The sequence below is a fragment of the Xiphophorus hellerii genome, chromosome 16 (genome assembly GCF_003331165.1).
Source record: "Xiphophorus hellerii strain 12219 chromosome 16, Xiphophorus_hellerii-4.1, whole genome shotgun sequence".
Lineage (NCBI taxonomy): Eukaryota > Metazoa > Chordata > Actinopteri > Cyprinodontiformes > Poeciliidae > Xiphophorus > Xiphophorus hellerii.
Window position 1 is genome coordinate 9,538,696 of NC_045687.1, and position 19,580 is coordinate 9,558,275.

The following is a 19,580-nucleotide window of genomic DNA, read 5'->3' on the forward strand; positions in this document are numbered from 1 at the left end:
AAGGATGTTTGTTAAAAGCACTTATTACCTAACATGTGATTAGTTTTTCCTGACTGGAAAAATATTCATGAGGTAAGGTTTGGTTTGTTCAATATTTTCTTATCATTCCCCTGCAATACAAAAAAGTATTTTTGTAAGGCTTTTGATGTATCTTTACTCAGGGTTCCAATAAATTCGTCCACGTCTCCATGAAACCACCAGTGTGTGAAAAGTCTACCAGGCTCATTAGCTGTGACAAATTGCTTTGTTCAGGAGCTTCAGGGGAACATCCCAAAAGAAAAATAAATAATATATCTTGATGTGACTTTATTGCTCGTTAGAGGCCACTCTACATCTCCCTGACGTTTGTTTTCATATTTAATGTTTTTAACGTGGAAAGTGTCATAATACAGTGCGCTATGCTTTTCATAGATGTTGCTGCAGAGTTTTCAAAGCCCCACGGCCGGTGGCCAATACGACATATAGTGATGCCGCCTCCGTAGAAGAAGGCGCTGTCTATGGTGCTAGATAAAATCGGATTGCTGCTTTTAACCAAAAGGCGCGACACGGCGCTCTCCGTGGTGCTGGATGAATTACGGCACGGAACTAAAAGTACCAAATGGTTTTTTTTTTCTTTTTTTGTCCTGCAAACTGTTAAATAACAGACGAATTTCCGAGGCTTTCTTACACCTTCTAATCCGCCATTAGTTATGCTCAACAGTGGGAATTTGCTGACCAGCTGAACTCTCTGCAAATCCAAATGCTCCTGCCCTGACTAAAAGCTTTTCTGGGTCAAATAATTTACCGTCCTTCACTTCAATTTACAACTGTCACATCAAAACTCGTCAGCTTTCACCAAACGGACACGGCTTTTCCTGGAGTGTCATGCACAGGAGCACGCCACCCATGCAGAGACACATCACACGTCGCCGGGACCCGCTGCAGTTTCATTGGCGCTGGTCTGCCACTCCACGCTAATTACTCACGGTTTCTATTCACAGCTATAAATCCCACATGGTTGCCAGCTTCTTTCATCAATTAGCACACGCAGTTGCAGTGATTCTCAGCGATGCCTCCTGAACCTCTCTGTCGGTGAGGTTCAGCAGGTAGACAACAACAACAACTATAGGTCACAGAAGTCACCAAACATCTTAAAACATTTAGTTTATCTCATAAAATATAGAAAAAGTTATTCTACTTTTCTGAACATACAAGGTGCATTTAATGTCACGTCTATCTATTTAGAGCGGTCTATTCCGCATGTTGTTGTTTTTTTTTTTGTTTAAGTTCCTAGTTTCTTCCCAGTGAATGGCGATAATCATAATACAATGCCGTAGTACCTATTTTATAACGCGTCAAGCAATACAAAGCACCACGACTTTCTTTCTTCTAAATGATTGAAATTGTTATAAAACCTTCGCCTCCACTTTATGTTTTCTCAAAGAACGTGCACGCAGTTACCACTACAGTAACTTTTACGCGGTGCCGTTTTAACGCATGCAGGCGTCCTTACCTCGCTGGGCATGCCAGCTAACATCACAAGTAGAAACATGGCACTGAAGAGATGCATTGTCGGAGAAATGATAGCGTCCCAACGTACAGTAGTTCCGGCAGCTCTTCCCGTCTTTTGTCGTCCCTTATTGGGGCGGTTTCTCCAGACCCAACGGGTTTCCTTCAAAGCTGTGTCGGCTGTGCGCCACTAGCCTCATCACCAGGACGCCGAGGCAGCCCTCCGTGGCTTGGTAAAGGGATCAGCCGCCGGTCTACTGTGGAGCAAATAGGCGAAATACAAAAAGCTCCTGTTTCTCAGAGTGTGGGGGGTGGTGGGGAGGGAACTCATTAAAATGGTGTAATCTGTGCAGAGACAGCCGTCCCCTCCGACCCGCAGAATAACTGCGACTGAGAAAGGAGAAGAGAGAAAAGGAGAGGAGGGGAGAGTCGCAGAGGTTGGAAGGTGACTGCTGTGCTTTCAAGGTGCGGACGCTAGGAGCAGCACGTCTATGTGCCAGGAGCCGATTCAAACAAGTCCTGGTGTTTGATGCAGACGAGCTTTGTAGCGCACGCGCGCAACTGAAACAAGAGAGTTAGAGAAAAGAGAAAGAAGGAAACGCTTTCATAGATAGATAGATAGATAGATAGATAGATAGATAGATAGATAGATAGATAGATAGATAGATAGATAGATAGATAGATAGATGGGTTTTTTTGCTCCATAAAATGGAATGCACCTCAAGAATGGATTATACCAATTCAAAAGCATCGTGACTGCATCTATCACATTTGCATTAATACAACTAATTCAGCAAGGACTCATTTCCAAGTACAATATGCCAAGATAGATTCTCCACAACTTAAAACTACAAAGATTATCCTTGTGTTGATTAATAAATCTTTCTGGCCATCAGAATTGATTAAACAAAGAGTCGGCGCTCTGATAAGTAACGTGTTATGTGAGCAAGTTACATGAATATTTTACAGGTTGTTTCTGCAGCTTCTTGAGTATATAAAGCTATCACAACATCTTGGTATCCCTGACCTGTCTGCTGTGTTCCTTTGCCTTCACTATGTTCTCTAATGTTCTCTAACAAAGTAATGAGGCCTTTACATGACATCTTTATTCATACTGAGATTCAATTGACTCAATGGGACCTGTTTTTCAGATCGGGCGATTTCTTAAGGCAGCTGGTTGACGTAGATTTTCATAATGAAGGGCAATGGATGCATAAGCACGCCACACTTTTCAGTTTTTTTGGTAAAATAAATTTAAAGCATCCATCCTTTCCCTTTTACTTCACACTTATGCATTTGTAATCCGTGTGTGCTTCTGCAAGTCTTGGCAAGGATTCTCTTGCAAAAGAGATTTTTAACCTCAGTTAACCTTTTAAAAAATTGTTCCCGTTTGACTATTGCATACAATTTCAATGAACTTCCCAACTCTTTCCCAACAAAAGAGTTTGCTTTTGTAGAACACTTTATATTAATATAATAAATAACAGATTGTCATAATTTTACAACTGTTTTCTGGCCGACAACTTAAGAGTGTTAAGCCGTTTAACGCTTAAAAATGCAAAATTGTCTTGAAAACCATTTAGAACAGTGATGCTTCCCCTCTGTTTTCGTGCTCTTCTTGTCCTGTGGCTGTGCACACCCCCTTATTTCCACCAGCTAGAAAACAAACAATGAGGATGTGAAGCGAGCAGATGAAGTGGAACAAGGAAGCAGTTATCTATGAAAATGGGAAAACAAATTAAAATGATTAATGCTCCCATCTAATTATTAGATTAAAATTATTTTACCAGCATTGTAGTACTTTAGTGTTTCACCCAAATTGTTGCGTTTACTCATACAGTTATCAAGAGGTTAGTATAGAAGAAACCCACAGCTGCCAAGATGAGTAAAATTGATGATGAGTCACTGCAGGAGGCCAGAGTGCAAATGCATTTAACCATCATGCTCAAGAAATACTGTACACTTTACTACAAGGCGTCTCTTCTCTGCTCCTCCTTTAGCTCTTTAATTTAATAACTTTCATCTGCTTTTAATTTTTCATTGTTTTTTTTGCCAATGTTTATGTGTATTATTTGTATTTTTATCTGTTTTGATTTTTTTTTTTCATGTGTGTGTTTCCAATGATTAAATGTCTGTCATTTTGTTTTTGACCTTCGGGAAGCACTTTGTGTTACACCTGTTCGCATCAAAAATGCTCAATGAATAACGTTTAATCGATGGATTGTGTTTCATCTCTTCTATCTTCTCTTGACTTTTATTCTGTGAAATGTTGGAAAAGGCAGCGTTGAGCAAGCTGGAGGAATGCTTCCAACACAAATGCAAACAAAGCTTGACCCATTTGTCAAAGGAGGAGCAATTTTCTCTTTTCATCCCTATAAGTGAGTCGGAGAAGGCCTGGAGAAAGAAGGAAATAGACCCCCAGGGCTAATGTGTTTTCTCCTAGGCATTTTCTCTGTTTCTGCCATCTCAAACTGCCTGGCAGTAAATTACATTGTATATGAAAGGATATAAAATCTTACCATCCGGAACTTTTCTTTGTGTTTTTATCGCCTTCCATGTTTAACTTTTTCTCTTTTAGTAAGCATTGACAAAATGGATGTTATTGATTACCGATGAAATAACACCTACTGCTTGAGCTTTAAAAATCATGCTTTTGATTAAATATTTAAAGAGCACAGCAAACATGGTGGCATTTGGACTTAATCCAACAACTGCCTGTTTCTTTGTGTTTATATTGGTTTGTGTGCATGTTTTTTTGCTGCTTTGTGGAAATGTACAGTGTATCTACTAAAACAGAACTGTGTGGTGGAAAACAAAAATCCACATGTTTAGAATTTCACTCAAGAACAAACTAAACAGGAAGAAGAACAAAACATGGTCTGAATAAACTTTGTTTATCTAATGTTCTGGATGGATATTTATTTTGAGTTATATTTATAGGGGCTAAATCGCACAGGTACATCAGTAAAACTTAGAATCTAGATTTAACATACAGGCAGCCTAATATGATTTTATGAAGTACATGAGTTGCTGTATTAAGTGAACAAATATTACTAAGGTCATGGCTGTTATGGACCTTTGTAATGTAACCATTGATGTCAGTGTTGCAGAGTTATTACACAATAGAAGCAAAGGACCATATGCTGCCAGAGAGCAACCAGATCACTGAGTCCATAGTACTTTGCCTGAAAGACATGTGGCTTATTGAGTTCAGTCTTTGGAACAATTAGCATTGTGGCATTGTTGTGCAAGCCTTCAATCTTTGACCTTTTAGTCTCCAAATAGCAGTGTTTTTTTTATCATTTAGAAAAATTGAACCCATATTTCAGCTAAAGCAAACATTTTTCTCAAATCATGGTCTCTTAACAAAGATGTTTTCCTGACATTCCAAACAGTTTTGTGACATTTAGTTTACATAAAACCACCTGCAGCTACATTAGACTCTCTTGTGAGACAAAAGGTAAATTACAAACACCCCTTGGCGAGCCGCAGTTGCCCTGTGGGAACTCAGTGGGAAGAGCAGTCATCTCACAATCTGAAAATCGTGGGTTTGATTCCAGCTTCCTCCTGTCACATGTTGACATGGCCCTGGGCAAGGCTCCTAATCTCAAATTGCATACAGATCTGCATAGCAGTGAATGAATGTGTGCGTTTGGATGAATGTGGCCCAACTATAAAACACTTTGAGTGGTTGGCATAACTAGAAAAGCACAATCTAAATTCAGTCCATTGACCCTTTAAAGGTTACCAACTATTCAATTTGAATAATATATGATTAATCCTTCGGTTTACTACTGAATGTCTATCATGTCATTAGACCTCGATGTGAAGCCATCTTTATTCTGTGAAATGATTATGTGTTAAAATATATTTAATGTGCAAAGAAAGTCTCAGTAGGCAAATGTTAGTTAAAAATTTATATTTTCCTTCCTTAATCTACATCTATAATTCTTTGGTATGATAGAGGAAGGACTCTGATTGGCTGACCTTGAAATCTCTTAAGTTTAAAGACTGGATGATATGGCACAACTTACATTTCTAAAAAAAAAAAATCCTCTTCTGATTGGTCAGCTCTCCACATGAGTCCATTTTGTGAGACAGTTTGTGTTCTGAGCTCTGGACAGATTTTGGATTTGGCTCTGCAGTTTACAAGTACTCATTTACCTCTTTATTTGCTTTTGATTAGCATTTAATTAGGCTTTCCTAGCTTTAGGGTGTTGCTGCAGTTACTTTATACGTTTATATTAGATGCGATATATCATGAGTAAACTTATTTCCTGTTCTAAGTCTCCTTTTCTTCCTTCAGTTTAAGACTCAAATTTTTGAAACTACTGTGATTGAGACTAAATTGATTTTCTTGATGAGTGAAACTAGTTTAATGAGAAATAATACATTTAACCAGAATCACGAATGTTATGATTCAGGTCATCCCTTGCACACTAACACACTGGACTAAATCAAAGGAGCTTAAACACTCAAAATATTACGGCAAAATCTAGCAAAAAAATAAAAAATTGTGCAAACATTACAGCATGCAGTTCTTTCGTGCACTCTAAATAAATTGCTATTCCATTTATATCGGAAATTACTCTGCAGCCTCCTATGTTGAGTCTTCACACAAACCAGCAGACCGCCTCAGCTCATCATTTTTCATCATGGAAAATTGTTTTCTGTTCCGGAGTACCTGTAGTTTAGATCTTCAAATAAACGGTTAAGGCATTGTTGCTTTAAGTACTAATCATTTGATTCCATTCACCGAAATTCTGAAATGTTTATTTAGTTCAATCTGCATCAAAAGGCAACTTACCAAGTTGACTCATATCTTTTAGAAAGAAGAAGAACCACCCAATGTCTTTTCTTTTTGTATCAGAAGACTCATGTTAACAGTGATGAAAATCAACCAATCATTGGGTCAGAGAGTCAAGAGCTTTCTCTGCTGAGTATTGAAACACTCACGGTGCCAAGAAAGAAAGGCGTGAAACATTCAGTGGCTGCCAGAGGATGGAACTAAACATGCCTTTTCACACCTATTGTTCAAGGTAGCACTTTACAATCTGCAAAAGACCAAGGCAACAAAGACAAGGACAGCTCAAGTTCAGCCAACGTTTGCTCAAAGAAACTCTGCCAGGTTCTGCGCCTCATTTTATTTCTGCAGACATCATCTGTCACTTTCCAGAAGAATCCGACAGCGAGATGTTGGTAAATGCAAAACATAAATCTTGCCCACAACAGACTTACAGAAACACAAACAAATGAAGGGTGAGGGGAATAAAGGTTGCCAAATTAATCAGGACGGTCTGCCAAGAGCTCCATTTTTTTTTAATTGTATTTATTTTTTTACGTTGAAAGCACACAAACACATCTGCCCATCCCTCACTTGTTCTTGTTTTTCTCCCACTGCCAGGTCCCCCTATGTCTCAGTCCTTCATATTTTTCCCCCAGAATGACCAAAGCTGAGATGCTCCCTGGGTTTTACTCAGTAACGCTTGTAGTGCTTAACTGGTTGAAAAGATGATGCATAATGCGAGAGGGGGAAAAAACACGGGGGAACCGAGGTCCACACTGCCTGCGGCAGCAGAAACCAGCAGCTATTTGTTGTTGACATTTTTCTCTACTGCTTTTTTCTGCTCCATTGAAACTGTGGCAGCTTCCTGTTTTTTCATGCATTCAGTTTTTTTCTCTCCCAATGAAGCCTGTCTTGGCTGCAAAGTTCCTGAGCATCACAAGATTTCACTCTCCGCTGCCACACTCTAGAGGGTGAGTGCAAATGGATGTGAGTGCGTGCCCATGTTGGTGTGTGCAGCATGTACCCAGTGGTGCAGCAAGCTCTGGTGAGGAAGCAGAGCTTTGATGTAGGTCTATCTAAAAGGAGTACAGTCAGGTTGCCTCCATTAGAGAAATCAAGCATATGTTTTCTCCCTTTGTAAATAACCTGCAGCACCCAGCACACATCTTCCCTTCCATCATAGTCTGATAGGAGTCCTGTTGCAATTTGGGAAATAAGTGCCAGGGAAGATATGATCCTGAAATCTGAAATGAACTTGGAAAGGAAAGGAATGGAGAATGTCTTATTCAACATCTTTTAGCTGTGAAGTCCTCTGTCCAGTTCTATGGGACTTAGAAGAGAAGTACTCAAAAACTCTTCAGTATCATGACAGCCCTGTGCCTGCCTTTAAAGTAGCTATAGCTGTCGCATCTTTTCCATGACAGTGTTCTTTGTTAACTCTCACCTCTTGCTGTATTTTACTTCCCAGTAGCCCTTTGAACTGACACTTCCAAGCAAACAAGCTGCATGTCTGGGGCTGATTTCTGCTAGACGGCGGGATCCATCCGACTGTTTTATAGTTGCAGCACCTAAAAGAAGCGAGGCAGAGATAAAAAGCTAGACACTAGTGGGATAAAAGAATGGTTTTACATAATTAAGCAGATAAAAGTGATTACAGCGGCTTATCCATAGAGCACGAACTGCGCATATTCAGCCTCATTATGAAGTCAAAGACTCCAAACTGTCGCTTATGACTTAATTACAGTTTCACCATGGAACAAATGCTAGAGCCATTAAGGCAATTCAGAACCTTTTCCTGATCACAGTCGTCAGATGGAGTGCGTTCTTTCCTCTTTAATTTCTCCTTTATCTTTGTTTTTTTCCTCATTTTTAATCATGAGGGAAATGCCCCTGACTTCTTAATGATCACACGCTTCTTTATAATGTACCTCAGTAACCGCTGTTACCAGTGTTAAAGAAAGACGAGGAGGGAGGAATAAAAAAAAGTAAAAAATTCCCAATAAACTAGCAGTATGTCCCCTTGGACTTGACATGCTTTCACAAGTCTTTTGCAGGGCTTCTAGCTGTGTGGTTGTCAAAGGCTGAGCTTGTCCCCCAGGCTTCCACAAACTCCTCAGAGGTGGGCCAGCAGGCATCTGTGTGTGGACTCAGCAGTTCCTGGGAGTTTTTATTCTCTGTTCTCCTTCTGCATTATTGAATCAGTCAACTGCCTTGAGCCTGAACCTGGATACAGCTGAGAGCAACATGCAGATTTGATGAATCAATATATCCTAGCGGAGCTGTTTGGGAGATGGGGACACTTGCAAAAAAGGATCAGATAGAAACGGAGCTGTGAGTGTCTACTTTGTGTCTGATTTGCTTGTATCTTAAAGGCGACGTTATAGATCTTGACACCTATGGACAAAGGTCCAACCATACTGCAAATTGCATATTATACCAATCTATGCGGATAAAACACACACACATGTACAAAGCAAACAAAGCACATGTACTGTGCGCCTTCCCCTGAAGACCTTCATTAGATAAAAGGAAAACAGCTCTTTCCAGAGCTGCAGCGCAATTATTCAGCGTAGTCAAGCATGTCTCTGTGTGACAAAGCAAATTGCTTTTTCAGTTTGCTGTTCCTGATACAGATAGAGCTTTCAAAATCTGAGGGGAAGCCTCACGCCACTGCTCCCAGTGCTGCAAGAGATGCCAACAGTTATTTTCCACCACTGTGTGCGCTTGTGTCTGCACGTCAGACGGCTCAGTACGCACTGGTGTGTATTGTGCAGAAGGAGGTAGATACGCTGCACATAGTGATGCGTGGCAGCCTTTAAGAAATCATGGCTTGATTGATAGAGGTCTAGTGAGGAGTGGAGCGTTTGCTTTAAATAAGAGAACCTTGTGTTTTGTACAGTGTGAGGAGATTTTCAGTAAAAACAGGCTTTTAATGTGCCAATCCTTCATGCTTTGCAGCAGAGAATCTAACCCTCACTAGAGTTGTTTGTTCAAATTTGTTTATGTGTGTGTTTTTTTCCACTAACAAAGAAATGGGTAACACTACTGCAGTTTTTTTCTAATGAATCCATTAAAAATGTTAATTAAATCTGATTTTGCAGCTCTGTAAGTGTTGAGTCCTTGTTGTGAAGGTGATGGGTGAGGGGATTTATTTGAAAGTGGCCTGAGAGATACATGGCCTCTCCCGCGGGACTGGCAGATGATTATCCCCCTCCTTCATGGTATTCTGAGTGAGAGAGCTGTTCTCGGCCACTGACTCTTTATTTATCTTATCCCTGCACCCTCCAGCAGGCTCCCAATCAATAACAGGGGACCTGGAGCAAGAGAGGGAGACACAGGACCAGTCATCTCGAATGAGGCAGGGGGGAGAGGAAGTGCAAGGACAGAGCCATAGTGTGGAAATTTATTTACGCTGCCTGCTGGTTCGTGGCCACACACAGGGAGACAAATGTTTATGGGAAGCTTCAGAAACCTCCTGGGTCACTAGGAACTGTGTCAATTGATTTTGTGATGATTTTCATTTCTGTACAAACCTGACTTTATTTGTTGGAAGTAATTTTACTTTTTGATCACGCAACTGATTGCAATCCAAATAAAGGGCAATGAAACTTGTGCAGATGTTGTTGAGCTCTGCTTTATTTCTTGTTTAGCATTATTCAGTGTCACAGAACGCGGAAAGCAACTTGAGACTTTAACAATTTGCTTGTGAGTACATGTTTTGTAGGTTATTCCTCCCTTTGAAGGTTTTTAAGCCTTTCTGTCTATGGGAAGACTGTGCATTAGCTTCTATGCTGCATTGTTTTGCAACACACTCAATATAAAAAACACTACATATCAAATGTAAAAAGAAAAAAAAAATCTATTTTCTGGTTAGACCGTTGCCATAGAGACATGTTGTTGTCATGCCAACAAGGTGGCCAAAGTAAAACGTGAAAAAACAAAGGATAGGGTGAGTGGATCAAACCAAAAATGCTCAAACTTTGCTGTGGATTGACAAGGTGACGGCTATGTGAAGAATCACTGGCTGCTCAGGCTGTGAGAGCTTGTAGCTTAGGTTTTTCAGTTTAGCTCCAGGTGAAAGCTAATAAAACAAAAAATAATAAGTCTTTTGGAGAAAGAAGCTTATAATAAGAACTAGAATTGGCAAGAAAATGGAGCTAAAGCTCTCTATTGTGCCATTCCTGGTCTGTTTAAAAGGGCTGAGGAAGCCTGGCCGGACACTTAAAAAAAAAAAAAAATTCTCAATTTATGCTGTTTGGTGGTGTCCAGATGTGCCTGGAATATCTGATGAAATTCCACTGATGTAGTTTTATGCCTGCAGGCGGTGGAAGAGATTGAGGGATTGTGGAAGGCCAGATAAGAGAAAGTAAGTACATAGAGAAAAGCTGGGGAGGGGATGAAAGAGACAATGGAGAACGATTCAAAAAGAGGGAAAAAAGCTTTGACATATACTGATAGAAGACTGGGATGTGCTAAAATGAGACTAACAATATTAGTGAATGGATGAAAGCCAGAAAAAGAGAGAAACTGAACAGGATTGGGCTCAGTGGAATCCAGTGACCACTCCAATTATCGTCTATTTTCCTCCAAAACAGTTGGAGTTATTGTAAGTCTGTCCCTTGGGACCCAGACTGCTCCTCATTTTCCCCAAGATTCAATTCCACTCCATCTCCCTCTGTCTTTTACATATAAAACACTTTCCTCAATTATTCCTCCGACATTCATATCTGTATTATTTGACTCCTTTGCCTATTCAGAGTGACTGCTCATTTCGCCCCACTCCAGTGTGACTAGAATCAATCCCTGGCTCATTCCAAGATAGGCAGAAAGAATGAAGGCGAGCATTTGTGTGCGTGTTTGAGTAGCTGTGTGTTGAAGACGACTGAAGGCACGAACAAGGCTGACGCAAAAAAAAAAAAAGCAGACCCACAGTGAGAGGGCAAATTCCTTTTACAGCAGCATGCAGATGAGTGTTTGTGAGAGGGCAAAGAGGTATACTGGAGTGTGTGTTTGGTGTAATGAAACACAGCTCATCTGTGCTCTTTTCTTCCCCTTGTTTAGGACAGCATGGCTTATTTGAGATCAAATGAGGCTACAATTACACGGTGCATGCCTTTCTCTTGTAATTGATTTGAAGCAAAAGTAGATTCCATCACAGGATTAAACCACGGGGTTTATCTTCTAAAGCTGCCTTCTCTCCTCTTCACCTCTTTTTCTTGCGTGGCGTGTCTTTAATAACTAAAGTGTTGCTTTGTTATGTGAATTCAGGCCACAGCTGCAACTCATTACTCTCCCTCTCCATAAATACCTGGCCCCTGCATCCATCCGCTCCTACATGCTTAGTGCGTAACCCAGCAGTCAGTGAAACATTCTCTGTGGTTTTTGTTTAGTTATTAGTTACAAATTACTTTGTTCCTCCTTTGCCAAGAATCACAAATTGCAAACCTCTTACCACCTGCTCCTGGTCTGGATCACGTCACCCAGTTCATATTCCAGGTCTCCCATGCCAAGTTTACCTTGCATAAAAATGTAGTCAAGCCATGCCAGACTTCTAAATAAAAATATTTATTCTGCTTTCATGAAAGTATTACCAAAGCTTTTGCTGTCAAATCACGTTTGAGGCAATGTTAATGGCTAAAAATGTTATTTTATGTCAAATGATAAAATTAAGTTGCAAATTTAATTATTTCACTGCTAAAGTTTAGTAAAATAATGAGAAATTGAGTTAACAGAGAGTTTGACATGACTGTGGTATAAATAAAAATTAGTTTGAAACATACACAAAACTGACATAGAAAACTTTCTCTTTTTTTCCAAATAGCGAAAAGCAAATGCATAGCCTTCTTTGTGTTCAGCATTCCAGGTCAAATGTAAAGTTGTGGAGAATAAGATGTAAAACACCTGAAACTTTCTTGTTTATAAAATATGGCAGAGTTCACAGGGTGCGGATACATCTGCAAAATACTGTAATAGAAAGATTCTTGGACCTTTAGGACTTTGAGGAGCTCACAAAAACTAACTCTGTCAGTGTTCATTTCACCTACTTCCCAAGAATATTACTATTTACTATTAAGAAATAATAAAATGTACGCAATGAGATGAAGCTATGACTTAGCAGAAATATAAAGAATGTTTGTTTTCTCTAATATGAAGCCTACGCGTAAATTCAAACTGGAAGACTCTTTTAGCCCAACCTGCATCATCCAATCGGCGCGTCCTGCTCATCATCGACGACCTATCAACGCTGGACCAAGCCACTTCATGGCCAATCACCGACCAAGCCCCAGTTGATAAGGACCTCCATCCAAGGCATCTTGCACTTTCCAGCTGTGCTCAACCCACCTCCGCCCCTTCTCCACCTCCACTCTGCTGGCTCTCCAGGCACGCATTCTTCACCGACCTCCACCACCAGTGTCGGTTTCCGGGGGATGACATTCCTAACCAGCATTGGGAATGCTCATCCGAGCTTATTGCAATTCACAGCTCGATGTCCTCAGCCGGGGCCCGAGCGCCAAAGAACTTTAATTCATGTATGTCAATAAACCTTTTTAATCGCTGTCTTTCTCCGTCTGAGTCTCTCCAGATTGAAATGCTGAAAGCACCTTAAAATACAAACAGAAAATTATTTAAAACAGCCTTTTATTAATTGCCACTCTTGTTGTATCGCAATGTCTTCATCCCTCTCTGAATGTGCCTGCGCTTCAATAGTGAATGTCATTTTCTTTACAGGTACTTCTTCACCTCGACCTTGTGTTGCTCTGTTTCCATATTCAGTGTGGCGCTCGCCCCAGTGGGAGTGGTGTGAGCTCACAGGTAAGAAGACATGCTGCACTCAGGCTGTCTGGGGAAAAGGCATGATTGGTATTCTCTCGACTGCAGCCACAGGGGGCCCAGATGAAGGGGATATAAAGTCCCTGTGTGTGGGTGTGTATGTGTGTGAAAATCTGCATGAGGGGGTGTTTACGTGTGTATGTTTTCATATCTATGTGTGAAAACATACGGGAAGGGCTGGCATTGGAGTCTGCTGGCTGACAGACAGTCTCTTGGTTAATGAGCAGCTGTCGACCATCACTATTCATGAGCCCTGTCACTCAGCTCCTCTCAGAGCACAGACACCTGAAGCTCCACCACTCATTAGTGCTGTAGCATAGACACACACACTTGCACCCTTTATTCTATCCATGTTCATTCAACACGTGACTACTTGCATGTAATGATGTTAAAAATATTGCGGATCAGTGGAGGCTGGATCTTTGATTGAATTGAAATAGAACTATCCTGTTTTGAGCACGGCAGGTTTGTTCGGGTAGCGAAGTATTCAATCAGCATCCCTCTGCTCTTTCATCTGGTGCTGAAAAAGGCACACAGATGGAGCTTTAGCAGAAATGACTATTTGATGTGTTCTGGAGGAAATGGAGGAAGAACAGCAGGCATGCTTGAATACCTCACTTTTTGCTGCTGTGTGTTAAACAGGTTTTGAATATGAAACAAACACGACAGCACCTCAAAATGTCATAACCTTGCTTCTGTTTCATTTTCCTAATACAAGCCTGCTGGATATTAAAAAAATTATTTATTCTCGTGCAAATTAATTCAGACCCCTTAAACTTTCATACAGTAAGGTTGAAAAATATAGAACACCCTATGGCTGCCTGTGACATTGTCTGACATATCTGGACATACAGATATTTAATAACAGGTTCAACAACCTCTTTTAAATGTTTTTGGTGAGGAATAAATTGGGACACTCCTACATTTATTCACACAGATAACGGCTAAAATTACACACGGCAATATTATTATTATTAATAATACCCAGAATTTTAAAAGAGTTTCTCTGATTAAACCCTGGTTTGGTGTGCTTGTGGATATTTAAGTGAGAGTGAGCAAGACTGTTATATTGAAAGAGCTGTTCTGGTCCCTCAGAAAAAAAGACTATGGTTGGTTATATGTAGCATGTACAGTAAATTAAAGCACTTTGAAATGCCTTGCTGCTGAAATGTGCTATAGAAAGAAAATTTGATTGATTGATTTTGTAAAGATGACTCAGTCTACAGGTGGATGACCTCCAAAGCAACCACCAGGTCTGGTAATTAAAAGTGATATGAAGTTTATGACTGAGGAGGCACAGAGTCCTCTGGAGTTGGTGTACAACTATACAAAACTTAAACTACAAGTTTATATTTCAGTTGTGATTTTAATTGAAACATTTAAAAGCTATTAATCTGGTTTAATCAGTTTCATTGTGTTCAACAACACGCTAGAAAGAAAAATAACATAAACCTTCATACAAGGCCAAGTTTATTTAAAGATTGTGGTTTTTTGGGCTGATCTCTCTTTTTTTCAATAAATTGGAAAAAAATCTTAATTTTTGGAGACATGTTGTCTGAAACTAGCATCTTCAGTGGAAAGGATCGCCATGGAAGAGAATGGTTTTCTGTCTGTCCAGTTCCGATAACATGCTGCGAGTCTTTTCAAAGTGTAGAAGAATAGCACCTGTTGCCCTTTGTACCTGTGGAGCTCAGCGCTGCCCTCTATCAGTGCAGCACAGTACTTTCTGCCTCACCTGTCCAACAGCACTACACATTTGTGTCTGATCTGAAAGACTACATATGTCACACATTCATTAAATGTCTTAGACAGACAGTGCAGCATTTGTGTGTGTTGTACATTTGTAATTAAACCTGCATATTGGCGCCAACTGCCTGAATAAGTCAGTGTGTGTGACATCACCACCACAGGTGAGACACTTTTCTCATGGGTTTGAACATGCAATGTGTACATTCAGTGATTTTCACCAAAGAATGTTGAAATTGTTTAGAAAACAAATTTATAGAACAACTGAAAAGCAGTTAGTAAGAAGCTAAAATAAATTTATCAAAACCCGTAAAATGTCACCATTTGACATTTTACTGGTTTCCCCCTTGTTTTCCTCCAAATGTAACTATGGTTACTAAAGCTAAACAATTCTGTTTTGGTTTCATCAGCCAACAGGACATGTCTCCAAAAATCAAGGTATTCGTTCTCAAGTTCATTTGCAGAAAATTCCCTTCCTTAATTCTTGTTTACAATTGCATGCAATTGTTTGTACAGATAGATGTGACTGCTTCGGCCACCTGAAAATTGTACCAATTTTTTTTAATTTTTTTTTTATAAAAGCTTAAATTATGTGACTGAGAACTTCTAGAACTGGCAGAAAATATATTGTTTTGAATCTCCTCTGTATTAATGTTAACACATTTACACCTCAGGCAAACCAGTTTGTCTATGCAGCTCACTCCTACTTGGGAGGATTTATGAAAACGTCCAGGTGCCCATGAAATGCTGTCACTTCCGATTCTCCGTGACAGAGTAAATACCATATCAATTTTATCACTAATACATGACAGTGTGCTTAGATCATTCAGAAAGAACAGGAGACAGAGGGAAAAAAATGTAAGGGTGAAGGGGAGGGAGAATGATGGAAAAAGAGAACGACAGAGTGAGCGGTGGAGAGAATATGGGTATTTCAACGCATTCAGGAATACAGGCGGGAGTAGCCAGACTCATTGATGTGAATGGAAACGATTAGTTTCCCTCCCTTTTCAGCTGAAGTCTGAGCCAGTGTAATCCCAGAGCTGAATCACTCAGTCTCTGTCTTTTGCTTGCTCTCTTTCCCTCTCTGCCTTGTCTGATTTATGGGAAAAAATCATTTCTATTGAGTGATGGGGTCATGCAGCTACACCGCTTTCTCTCACTGGCGCTCTCACTCCCTAACAAATCACACCAAACCACACAGCTGAATACAGATCTGCTCCCTGCTTTCCTGATCTGGGCTGAGACTGTTCATGAAGAGATGCCGTGGCTGGTTAACACAGACTCCATCATTCATAACAGTTTAACACTTGTGAATGAGTATGACTCCGTTTGTATGTTTCTTGATTCTTCATGTTTCTTTGACTGGCAGGAGACTCTTCACTCTTGTAATTGCTGCCAACCAAAATTACTTTGAATGGCAGTTGTAGTGTTTGTGGTGGTAGCCGTGGAGGTGAATGCTAACAGCTGCGGCAGACAGCAAATTGCATCCTGGTGTTGTAGGTGAAGGGGGCATTCACAACAAGCTGCATGTTTAAATCTGTTCTCTCCGTCTGCTAGATAATCATCCGACACTCCCCAAAACACAGGGCCTTGGGCTTCCAAATCACTATGAGCTGCTTGTCCAAATGCCCAGGGATTTCTTTTTTCCTGCCTCGCCTTCAGGCCATGTTTTTTTAGTGTTGTACTAATGTTAGCTTTGTTGATAAGCTCTTCTGATGAGAGCAGCACCAGTGGAAATAATTCCCCCCCAACCTTTTTCTGAGATAAAGGAGCCGTGGATGGGACCTGGCAGTAGCTTTGCTTGCATGCACACTAATAAAAGAAAACTTCTGCTCAGCTTCAATTGCTCACGATTTCTCATCACCACACAAACACGTGTATCCAACATTGGACGTTTTTAGCTCACGTTAAAGAAGATCCAAGTTATTCATCACCTCTTGCACACTGCAAGATGTAAGCATGTGAACAGCATGCACGCTTATGCACACATCAGTGGCTTGGAAAATAATGTCTGTAGTTATCAAGCTGTGGCAGAACATTTGGAATTGGGTGGACATGTTGAGACCCAGGGAATGACGCTGTTCTCGCTAAAATATAGCAATTCCTGCTGAGTGTCTCTAATTAATCTGAACATCTGTTTAATTTGTTTATATCTCATTGTGACTTTGTGACGTGCAGCTTGGGTGAAGTCGGTGTCACAGAAACAGAAGAGCTGAGAAACAAGATGAGAACAGAAAAAGTAGAGGGGAATAAAACAATATTTTTAACTACAGTACAAATAGAGAGAGTTAGGAGCATATGAGTGAAAGAGAGAAAGGTAGAGAGAGAGGGAGAGAACTGGAGGGAGTGATGGAAAGAAGGGAGAAAAAAGATGGAATGAGAGACAAAATCTTCCAATCATCTGTCAGTCCAGTACACAGCAACTATGGATCTTGCTGCCTCTGGGTTGCACTAATGTACTCCTGGGCCTGAAAGTAGCTCATCAGTGCCAGCTATAGACTCACAGCTCTGTTCGAATCATTAATGGGACACTGAACAGCAGAGCAGAACTGGTTGAACGCTTTGCTCAAACGTATGCCTCTCACTTCCAAATAGTAAGAAAGGGAAGGTGACAGAATGTTGTGAGTGTGACATACAGTGCTTGCACATCAGCATGTTAAGGTAAGCTTGTGATAAAATAGATACAAGTGAAATGCTCCTGCATACAAGACGTTCACTAGTTATCCAGAATGCATTAAAAAAGACTGATTTACAGGGGTAAGAGTTCAGTGCTTGGTTACATTTAATCACAAAACTAATTTGTGGTCAAATTAAATTAAGTGTAATTGAAAAGTAACAGCAATCTATTCAAAACTTTGTCTCAGTGTTGAGAATAGGCTACCTCATCATGGGGTGGGCAACTCCATTCTTCCAGTTCTCAAGAGCTGGTATTCTGTCCGTGTTTTAGATCCATAGTCCAACACAGCTAAAATAATAGCTAAACAACCTCCTCAGGAGATAATCAACACAATAATATCAATTTATAAAGTGAGGTAACATCTAAAATGAGGCATAACATGCTGCCAAAAGTATTTGTTTGCCTTCCCAAATCATTGGATTAAAGCATTTGAATCACTTTTATCGCCACAAGGACTTAAAATGCAGCACATCCACATGCAGACTGCTTCTACAAACATTTCTGAACAAATAAATTCCCCAAATGATACATATGAAGTACAAATTCAGTCATGAAATTCCCTTGCTACTTAATATTACATAGTGAGCTGTTAGCGATATTTTGTTCATTTAGTGGAACAGAGTTCATATGTATGCTGATGTGAATAGAGAGCAGAGGTGGCCATCTTTCTACAGAGTGAAGCGAAAGACCTCCAAACTTAATGTGACCATCAGATTAGCTCAAAAATAAAGAGGCTAAGGAGATATGCTTTCTAAAATGACAAATAATGGCCCTAACTATGTAGTCTGTTGTGACACATTTAGAGCATTTACATTTACTACTTAATATTTCTTGCCTCGAGAAGTACATCAGGCCTAAATGGTTACTAATAATGGAATCAAAATGAGTCCTCTCATTATGTGAACTGCTATGACTTTACTCACTGGCTGCAACCTAAAACAGAGACAAACACAAAATTAATTTTAATAAAAGGTATTAAAGGGTTTTAGAAGCTTGAAATGAAGGCAAAAGCCTGAAAAATAATTGCATGATCATTATTCAAGACCCATTTGACTTTTAGTTTTCACAGTATTTCCACTGCAATCACAAGGGGTTCAAGTTATGAGAGGTAACTTTTTTATACTGGGGCGCTACAGTCTTTGATGTGTGATTAATAATTAGTTTGTTATCACCGTTTGATTCAGAGCTGCTAATTAAACACTTATTAACAGATTGGGCAGTATAACTGTGTATCAGTTATACAGCCCAATCTGATATTGAACTAATTTTTGTGTAATGATTTATTCATTAAACACTCCCCAGTCTGTTCTTTAGAAATGAATCATAATCTCATTACACTTTCAGGGAGAATTATTATTAGGAAAGTGCTTGTCAATTCAGCATTTATCTTGTAATTTTTATCTCAGTTGTTCCATAAAAATATATTTTTATTCTATTAGAAGTGACTTTAAAATAATTATTTCAATTTTAATTATTAGATAGGTCATTGTACTTTGTCTTCAGAATTTTACGGTGAAAAAAATATGCAGTGTAACCACAGCATCCAAATCAAATGTATGTCCAGACTTAGACTAAGCTCTCTCAAAACCTTTTATTTTGTTTTTCTGAGCAATTCAGAGTTAAACTTGCTCGAGCTTGAAGTTACAGACAGATTTCCAAGCATTTTTCTTCAGGTTTGTGGTAGAGATAATTTTTTGCTCTTATCAACTATGACAAGTATTTCAGATCTTACAGAAACAAAGCAGCCTCTGACAATAACACCAACATTATGTTTGAATGTTGGTACAAAATGCATTTTTGGTGCATATTTTCAGGTTCAATGGACAATATACTGTATTACCAAATGCATTATTGCTGTAATTATAAAACTTAAAGCAGCACTTTGTGTATTTTATATCTTCTTCATATCTTAAAAGACAGCAAGGAATAAGTCAGATCAATAAGTCATTGACTATACACAGTGTATCTTTTGCTCTAGATTGTGTTCTTGTCAGTACAGATGAGCTAAATAATGTGCAAAGACAGATTAACAACAACAAAACTTCTGGTCCT

The 19,580-nt window shown here is 39.7% G+C and overlaps 1 protein-coding gene across 1 annotated transcript in view; it reads right to left on the reverse strand.

Annotated features, from left to right (window-relative positions):
• olfm2a (olfactomedin 2a) overlaps positions 1-1,957 on the reverse strand; it is a 46,093-nt gene extending 44,136 nt beyond the window's left edge. The window contains exon 1 of the mRNA XM_032587171.1: positions 1,493-1,957. Coding sequence (XP_032443062.1) covers positions 1,493-1,549 — 57 coding nt within the window. The 5' untranslated portion in view covers positions 1,550-1,957. The remainder of the gene's footprint in view (positions 1-1,492) is intronic.
• Between the last annotated feature and the right edge of the window lie 17,623 nt (positions 1,958-19,580).